General features: G+C 45.0%; 1 protein-coding gene across 2 annotated transcripts in view; it reads left to right on the top strand.

The window, feature by feature from the left end:
* The window catches only part of LOC113805251 (deoxynucleoside kinase), a 60,186-nt gene that overhangs the window by 13,871 nt on the left and 36,315 nt on the right, over window positions 1-10,000 (top strand). Inside the window, exon 1 of one of the 2 annotated variants that reach the window (XM_027356223.2) lies at window positions 673-836. The exons of the other annotated variant lie outside the window; for it this stretch is intronic. Within the exon in view, the coding sequence (XP_027212024.1) occupies window positions 824-836 (13 nt within the window). The 5' untranslated portion in view covers window positions 673-823. Of the gene's footprint in view, window positions 1-672; window positions 837-10,000 lie in introns of those variants that run through there. 2 annotated transcript variants of the gene reach the window in all.

Raw genomic sequence — 10,000 nt, 5'->3', positions numbered from 1 at the left:
ATATATATATATATATATATATATATATATATATATATATATATATATTTACTTCACAAAAGAATAATAATTTGGATTCAGATATGTGGTTATTCCCCGATGTCTTGTCATGTAGGCTATATCTTCTGCCACACGAATAATTTCCGAATTAAGGTGCATCATCAGCATCCTCAGTTGCGTCGTGTTAATATTATTCTATTTTTATAATTTCCATGCTAGAAGAACAAGGACGGAAAAAAACATGTTCTTGAGATCCAGAGACGATAGCAAGAACAGGCTCTCCTGTGTGGCCAGACGAGAGGACGCAGCAGTGTGTGGTGATTCGGACTGACAGCCGTGGAGCTATATTGCCAACCTCTTCACGTGTCTGCTATGACGACATCGCTCGGGTGCTAATACAAACATCATGAAAATGTGGTCACAGGTGGTATAGGGGAGGCAGAGTAAGTCCGGCTCTGTGTAACGAATATTTTTCTCTACTCGTTAAGATATCGTAGGTAGATATCCCCCGATTGCGTAGTTCTTGCATAGGTCTAGTAGATACATTTTCATCAGTTTATAAAAGAGGAAATTGGTGTCAAATGGCGATGGAAAAAGATCTCAACAGGCGAGGGTGAGTGCGAGTTACGCCCAAGAGAGATTGTATTATCGCGCACCGACTGAGCCTCAGAGGGCCGTCGACGAGTAGTGTGGCGCAGACCCTTGTACAGTGAGGAGGTGTGCGGCGCTCTCATCCCCCGCTCGCAGTGCGTGTGCTCGCTAAACACCATTCTGATCTTTTTGAATTTGCGGGGATTGCGCATACCGTCTGGTTGTGGCGAACATGGCTGGTTCAGGTAAATGCCGTTTTTCAGCATTAAGATTAGTTTCGTTGCGTGGCACTGTGTCAAAGGTTAGCAATATGTGTTAACTGTGGTCATGCGCACTCGGATGGCAATTTGCAAACAGCCTGATCAGAATGCGATTGCCATTGCAAGGCCGCGCAGTGCATAACGAATTAATTATACGTAACCAAATGGTAATTATATGGCTAGAATTATAATGGCTGTGTTTTGTATTACATTCCTACAGCCCAACTCTCTTTTATTATCAATATTGTTACCGAGATGATGATGATGGTGATTATATTAGCAATTATTAATGATAATGTCTGTGCCATTATCTTCCACAAATAAGACCACTATCATTCTTATATCTTTATCATACGTCTAATATATCGAAAAAAATAGATTTTCATTATTGTAGGCATTATTTGTAATGCTCTTACTGTTGACATCAATATTATTTTTGTGTACATGATTGGTATATGATATATATTGAGAATTCAAAGTGATCATTGATGCACAGTAGTATTTGTCAATGTTATAGGGATAATAATAATAGTGATACTGATAATGATATTGGTAATAATAATAATAACAATGATGATAATGATAGTGATATTAATACAGTTATTGTTGTTGTTGTAGTTATCATCATCAATAGTAGTAGTACTGCCATTGTTAGTACTTATAGTAGTAACAATAGTAGTAGTATTTACATTATTATTGTCACAATGCACAGTCGCACAAGCACAATAACCGGCCCTACACACAATGATAATTTATGTTTTTTTTCTGTTTTTCTTTCTATCGCCAGTATCATAATTCCTTTAATGACAATGAAGATGATGATACAATATAATAATTGTTGTTACTTTTGGAACATGCAAACATTTTAGAGCAATAATGATAAAATCGAGAAAAAATCAGGTTAATAGGCAAGTGCACCTTACCGTTATAGGCCTAAAGATCGCTAGAAAATTCGTCTTTAAATTGATATATCAAATTTCTTAATTATAACACTATATCCGACGTTTGTAGACTTATTTCACCCTCAATAATTATTAAGGTTTGTATTGTACAGAATTCTTGATGGGGCCTTTTGATGTACACCTAATAATTGTTCCTTATAAATATTTATAAGTTTCTTTACTCCTACAGCTCGGGGACAAGTGGACGTTTAGGCCTATGAATATCAATTGATGCTCTTTTTTTCTTGTTAAGGCAGTTTGTGGCCAATGTGTTGAAATTTTAATGTAGGCCGGTTTGAAAGGTCTGCAGGCCATGGTGTTGTGCTTGCGAGAAAGGGGAACGTGTCTCAGCATATGTCGTGAAAATAAACGTTCAGATACACACACACACACACACACACACACACACACACACACACACACACACACACACACACACACACACACACACACACACACACACACACACACACACACACACACACACACACACACACACGCACACACACACACACACACACACACACACACACACACACACACACACACACACACACGCTCTCTATCTAACAATCTATCCTTCGATCGACCGATCTATCATCTATATATCTGCCTACCTATCTACCTATCTCTCTATCTAACAATCTATCTATCTACCTATATACCTCCCTCCCTCCCTCCCTACCTACCTATCTCTCTGTCAAACAATCTATCTATCTGAACATCGTTGCATGTTCCGAGGCGCGGCGACATCCTGGTCCGGCTCCTCTATCCCAATGAAGGCACGGCGCACTTCTCTCGCCTGGGTGCCCCGTCTTGACAAGCGAGTGAAGTGAACCCCGGCATTTTGGTTGCTTTATTGAGTTCAGTGCTTTGATGGTCAGTTACCCGCATGCCTACTAGCCTTGGAAAATACCCCGTTTTCTCACATGAGCAATGAACGAAGCAGTTTCGGACGCTTTGCTTTGAATCCGTAAAAAAAAATGTATCTCAGTATCGGTTTGGTTTCTGGAAAACTACGGATGGTTATTATTTTTTTTTTATTTGAATTATTTACGTCCTGCAACCAGGCTTAGAGGGCACTGGATCCAGGTGCTTTGATCAGTGCCAGGTCTCGCCACAAGGTGAAGGCGCCGAGGTGTTCTATTGCTTTATTTGGGAACATGTGAAGTCACAGGCAAAAAACCCGTTTCATCAAGTAGCAGCTCAGACGTCAGTGAGGGTGATTTTTTTTTTTTTTTTTTTTTTTTTTTTTTTTTTTTTTAAGGAAACTGATGCTGGTGAAGTGTCAATGGTGGGCATGGCAGGGGGGCTGTGCCCTTTTTTTGTGAAGTTGTTTGGTGGTGAAGATGGATTTTACGGCCGTTAATATGCCAGCGTTGATAGATGGATTGGGGTGATGAGAAGGAAGATGTTTAGGGGGGAGGAAAGTGAGGAGAGGATGATAATTTGTGCTTCAAATGACTGGAAAACAACAACAGCAAATTAAAAAAAAAACGAAAACAAAACAAGACACGACGACAGAACAAGTACGTCCGTGGAAAGGTCACGGCCACATATGTGCATCAAAGAGCCATCAGGAGCGGGGGACGGTGCAGAGGGAAGGGGAGTGACAAAAATATCCCTCAAGGTGCATTGAAAGAGAATTATCGGATATGTTTATCTCAGCGCCTGACGAAACAGCGAGGGTAAGGGAGATATTGCATGTTAAAAAAAAAAATCTTACGAAGGGAACGTGACTTTTCTTAAACTTGGGAGATGACGGAGGCAGTGATGACGAAACCGCTCCTTGGGTTAACGGAGGGCGGGCGATGCAGGGAGAATATCCTGACGCAACGGAGGGCTTGGCAGAGGCGGCGCTGTGGGTGTTTGGACTTTTGTGTCGTCCATCTAAAGAAATTTAGTAGTTTGATTTAATTGGGGAATGAAAGATGGAGGGAGAGAAGGAGAGGGGGAGGGAGAGGGAGAGGGAGAGGGAGAGGGAGAGTGAGGGGGAGAGGGAGGGGGAGAGGGAGAGGGAGGGGGAGAGGGAGAGGGAGGGAGAGAGGGAGAGGGAGGGAGAGAGGGAGAGGGAGGGAGAGAGGGAGAGGGAGGGAGAGAGGGAGAGGGAGGGAGAGAGGGAGGGGGAGGGAGAGAGGGAGAGGGAGGGAGGGAGGGAGAGTGAGAGAGGGAGAGAGAGAGAGAGAGAGAGAGAGAGAGAGAGAGAGAGAGAGAGAGAGAGAGAGAGAGAGAGAGAGAGAGAGAGAGAGAGAGAGGGAGGGGGGGGGGGAAGAGACAGAGAGAGACAGACGAAAGGCTAAATAAATTTATGGTTAGAGAAAGACAGGGGATAAGGAGAAATAGAGACAGATAAAGAAAAACAAAAAGAAAAAAAAAGAGAAAGGGGAGAAAGAGAGAGAGACAGAAAAGGAGAGAAAGGAGAAAGAGAAATAAACATTAAGGAGAGAAAGAGAAAGAGACAGACAAAAAAGGACAGAAGAGAGTCAGAGACAGACAGAAAAGTCAAGTGCCATAGAAAAAGGAGGAGGGCTTTACTCCCAGCCGACCTGCCTTCGAGTGCCACCGCCGCCAAGATATCGCCTCAAGTACCACCTCCTACCAAGTACCACTCGAGTACCACCGCCTAAGTAGCTCCGGAGATGGGGATAGAGGGGGAGTGGGAGGGAGGGGGGCAGTGACTCACTCTCGGCAACACTCGTTCGGAAGGCTGGTCACGTGACCCGCTGAAGCCTGGGGGGAGGGCTGGTCGTCCGAACAGCAAAGGGAATCTTCAATGGAATCTTCGTTCGCTTCTTCACTAAGCTTCCGTGGTCGTTGTTGTGGCTGTAACCGTAGTCGTACTTGTGGTCGTCGTCGTGGTTGCAGTTGTGGTCGCGGTTACCGTGGTCGTCGCCGTGGTTGTAGTTCTGGTCGTAGTTGTGAGCGCGTAGTCGTGGTCGTTGTGTCGTAGTTTTTGCCGTAGTCGTCGTAGTTTTAGGACTTTCATTTCGAAAAGTTATTATTGCTTCAGATCAATGGTCCCCAACCTTTTTCATTCCTAGGCCCCGACCAGTGTATTAACCCCCAGGTCCCCGTTCAGTGACTGTCCTTTTTTCACATTCAATTATTACCAGTTATGAATAGTATTACGGCGCCAACAGCTAAAGGACGAGAATGCTACATGGAAAGACTCCAATTAAATAATATGTGAGAGATAATTATACGTAGGGACTAAAGGAGATATAAAATTCGGTTGAGTTCGACAGCTAATTGTTCACATTGTTCCTTGGCCCCTTAGAAAGTTCCCCGTGGGCCCCCTGATGGCTATGGCCCACAGGTTGGGAACCCCTGCTGTAGATTATGGTAATGCTTGTGTCGATACGATGATGTTAACAATTGCAACGGTAATGATATTGAGGATAAATCATAATATGGGCCATGAAAATAAAAGAAGATTTGAAAGGACAACAAAATAACAACCACAACATTAGGAATGATATTAGTAAACAGTAAAATTATTTTCAATAGTTTTAGGAAATTTATTATTATTTTTATTATTATCGTCATAATTTTTGCCACAGTAGTTATTATAATTATAAAGATGATGATGATGATGAGAATGGTTGTTGCTATTGTTATCCTTAATGATAAAGATTGATTAGGATTATAATAGACATTGTTGTAAAAATGATGATAATTACTGTTATCATTACCACCTTCGCCTTCATTGCCTCTGTTACTTTGCTCTATAAAAATATACCGTCATGGGTGCGGCTGCTTGGTATTCCTCACACAACACGTTTCATCTTCAATATATTAATTTTCTTCCACCTATTATCACCATTGCCTTTAACCACTCAAACTTGAACAACCTTGGCATATCTCCCCCTCCCTACCCGGTACATACCCACTCCTCACCCCCCACCCATGGCCTCTTCCCACACCCACCCCTACCCTCTCCCCACCCCCCACCCATACCCCTATCCTCTCCCCACCCCTACCCTCTCCCCATCCCCCACCCATACCCCTATCCTCTCCCCACCCCTACCCTCTCCCCACCCCCCACGCCTATCCTCTCCCCACCCCTACCCTCTCCCCAACCCCCACCCATACCCCGTGCCCTATCACCTTTGGTGTTTTTTCTCAGACGCGAGGGAGACGGGCGTACATGATTTATACGCGCCTGCCCCTGCGTAATGAATAGATCTGCCTGTTCTGTGTTATGGCGTATGTTTATCTTCCTGCTGGTCCATTAGAGTCATTTAGATCGTCTTGATAATTGTTTTCTCGGAGTGAATAAGTGGGGCGTGAATGAGACCGAGAGTCGTGAGTGAGGGAAGGAAGGTTGGCTTTTGTTTTGATGTGTTTGTAGGAAAGGTATGGATGAGAATTAATATCTTCACGATGCAAGAGATGTATTTAAACGGTTTCGAATATATGTCTTCGTCGGAAATACATGAAATACAAATACATCTCTTCTATTGTGAAGATAATCATTCTCATTCATACTACTACATTTTTCACAATGAATACGGTTTGTTTGATACATTTCTTCAGTTTACGCTAGGTACATGATGTTGGCTAGTTTCTATTCTAAGTTGGTAAAGAAATTGTCACCGCATTCGTGCATTCGGAGATTCAGAAACGTTCGGTAAATTGCTCTTGCTGTGCGCATTTCGAGCCACACGATTAAGTAGATAATATCGTGGCGCGAAATTCTCACGCAGCAATTTTAATTAGCGCATATCATGGCCTCATTATTCCTCCTTTTTTGTCCGCCTTTTATATACTTAATGGTTACCTTGCGTGCCTCGCTGCTCGCACTCGGGGATATTCCTCCAAGCGCTTCTTTTTATGCAATTTCTATTTCAGGAAATGTTTTATTTGCTTGATTACCTGACATCGTAGGATTTCCGTCGGGGGCGGACGAGGGGCGGCTGTGCTGGGGCTGCGCAGCGACGTCCCTTTAGGGTGTTGCTGCGAGGCTCTTGTGTTATCACTGGTGCGCTCGCGGGAGACCTCGCCCTGTGCTCGGAGCCCACGCCAGGCACTCAGGGCTTTTAACCTTTCCTTTATCTTACCACATTCCTATATTTAGGCTGCCTGCGAGACTCACCTGCTGTTATCTTACATTATCTCAGACACATTACTGTAGTAGGAAGACTACATACACATATAAGTTTATGGTGTATATTAGTAATGTGTCACCGGAGGAAATGCGCTGCAGGACACATACTCGAAAGAAAGACGTGTATAAAAGCAATTTCGTTTCATGAAGTCTCGCATTGTAGGCCCGTTGTTTATACCCGCATTGCTGTAAATAAAACTAATTCCCTCATTATCTCTTTAGTAATGATTAATGAATTTATTTTTGGACATTGCGTTCCTCCAGAATTCGTTCGTTAATTTTCCCAGCGTGCCTGAAGCGACAAAATACCAGGACCCGTGTGAGAGGAAGTTGCTTCACAGCTCTCAAGGCGGCCCTTCATGGACTGCGGGCGGTGTGCATCCGCGTTGGTGTGGGCGCGCGCGCGTGTGTGTGTGCGTGTGTGCGTTCGTATGCGTGTGTGTATGGGGGGGGGGGTTGTGTGTCTGTTTTTGTTCGTTAGTTTGTGTATGTCCTTTTGTTAGCATAGATTCACATACACCGACAGGGATGAATATTATGCCAAGCATACCGAACCGCCTGGTACGGTTGCCAAGAGGAAAGGGGAAAAAAGACACAGAAAAAGTAAAATGAGATCGTGTTTAGAGAGGAAGAGAGAATAGGGAAAAAAAGGAGAAACTGTGGAACTGAGATAAGGAGAGAAGAAATATGAACATAAACAAAAGTAATGGAAAAAGAGGTCACATGCGATGTGAAACTGATGGCAAAGTGTCAAGAATTAAGATAAACGGAGGAATTAAGCGAACAGATGAGGAAAATAAAGCCGGAGATACGTAGATATCCCAAAGTCAAGACCATTAGCCCTTTTTTCATCCATTTACTCCAATCGAATAAATCTTGAATCACTTCCATTCTTAAAAACCGCACTCATCGAGACACGGCACAACCCTGCTCGAGTCCAGAGCCCCAAGCACGAAGCCCTACTCCGCATCCGACCTGCTCTCCCTTGCGCAGACGCAGCCACAGGGGATTAGTCACGCGGGCCTCCACTACGAGGGCAAGGCTGGGGGTTGCGGGCGCTGTACGATTGGTAATTACATGTTTCGGGAGAAATGGGCGGCGGGCGGACGGGCGAGCGGGTGGGCGGGCGGAGGGCGGGTTGCATGGCGTGCGTCCGATGGCAGGTCGGTGGCGCGGCGTCGACGGGCAGTCGGCTGACAGAAGGCAACCGACGCGTGCACAAGACTCCGCTCCCGACCGCTCTCCGGGTCAGACTTGCTAAAGGACGGCCTTCGGGGGCGGCGTTGGGCCCAGGTCGGGGATGCTGCCTCGAGGAAGAAGAGCATGACTGCCTTCATCCTTCTATACACATACGAATACACATGTACGTGCACATTCACATGCTTATACACTTACACATATATACATACATATATTTATGGATGTATATATATATATATGTATGTATGTATGTATGTATGTATATATATGTATATATACATATACACATATACACATATATGCACACACATACACATATGTGTGAGTATGTGTGTGTTTGTATATATATATATATATATATTGTATTGTATTGTATGTATGTATAAGAGAGTGAGAGCGCGAGAGAGAGCGAGAACGAGCGCGCGCGCGCGTCCCGGCGGGAGGTCGTGAGTCAGGTGAGGCCCCGCCCATCTTTATGTCCTCTCGGCCCCTATGGTCTGCCTCGACCCATTGCTCTGCCTTGGCCTCTTTGCGTCTCTTCTCCTCCTCTTTGTTCACGGCGCCTCTTATTCCTCTCTCCGTCAGCTGGCTCTCTCCTGACATGACGCGCGGGTCACTTTTTCCGTTCTTTCGCCTCATTATTTGCTTTTCAGTTGTAATTGTTTTCCTTTTTTCTCTCTCTCTCGTCTGTGGCGGTATATTTGTTCGTTGGGACGTTTACTGTCGTTCTCGTTGGTTGCTCCTGTTCCTTCGTTTTTATGCGGAGATCGCAAAAAGTGAGGAAATGAAGATTGATAAAGAAATGTTTTCTCTAATTAAAGTTTCTTGATTAACCGAGTTCCCTTAATTAGCAGATAAGTACGAAAGAAGATACAAACCCATCCTTTCTAATTACCGGTAATAATTATTATCTTTTTTGAATGAACAGACGGACTCCCTCCCTTGCCTCATGCCTCAGCATGTAACCCAAAAACCATTCACTTCACTCCGTACAGATTTTATTCATTCCTTCCCTCTTTTTTCAAAGGAAAATACCCACGAGCACCTTCCCTTCCGCAATCCAGGGCCTCCCCCGCCGCCGGATGTGAAGGAAGCTGCCGGGAGATGCTCAGTTGAGGGATGCCTTGTTGTGATCGGCCTCTGACCTTTGGCGGAGGTGCTGCTCGACTGCCATGTATGGTTGTCCGGGCGGGGAGGGGGGAAGGGAGGGAGAGGGAAGATGTGGGAGGAGGGAGAGAGGGGGGTGATGGGGATAGGGTTGAGGGGGAGAAGGAGATGGGGAGGGGAATGGGGAGAAAGGGGAATGGGGAAGGGGGAGGGAAGGGTGGGAGAAGAGAGGAAGGGAGGGAGGAGAAAGGGAGTGGAGAAGGGAGATGGGGTGAGGGGGTAGGGAGAGGGATGGGCCAGGCGTACTCTTGCTTCCATGACCAAGTTCCTCTCGCTCCAGCTGCTTTGGGGGTGAGGAGAAGGGTTAGAGGATCCTAGACCGGGCGCACTCCTTCCTTCTAAGACCCAAGTTCCTAAGTTCCTCTCGTTCCTGCTTCACACGCCCTTCTCTCCCTTGTCCTACAAGGCTCTGTTGTGTCCACCTCCTTGGGTTTCCTCCCGACGACACAGGTAGCTGGGACGTAACTTGTCTTCGCGAAATCCAGGTAATTGAGCTGACCCCTTCCCCACGTCTAGTCTGTTTGTTTGTTTGTTTTATGTGATTGATTTGTTCATGTGGTAAAGAAAAATGTGTTATGTTGATGGCTGTGTTTAAGGAAGGTAGTTCGTACTGTTTGCTCTAGAGTCGGATGGACATTTTGAAGACGTGTACAGTCGTTTTCGAAAAGGACTTTGAACTTTGACGTGATTTCTATACGGTGAACAACGATAATTTGGTGTGTGTGTTTACTAAG

The sequence above is a fragment of the Penaeus vannamei genome, chromosome 4, assembly GCF_042767895.1.
Source record: "Penaeus vannamei isolate JL-2024 chromosome 4, ASM4276789v1, whole genome shotgun sequence".
In the NCBI taxonomy this organism is placed as follows: domain Eukaryota; kingdom Metazoa; phylum Arthropoda; class Malacostraca; order Decapoda; family Penaeidae; genus Penaeus; species Penaeus vannamei.
The sequence above is the reverse complement of the archived record's forward strand: the minus strand, read 5'-3'. Positions and strand labels throughout refer to the sequence as shown.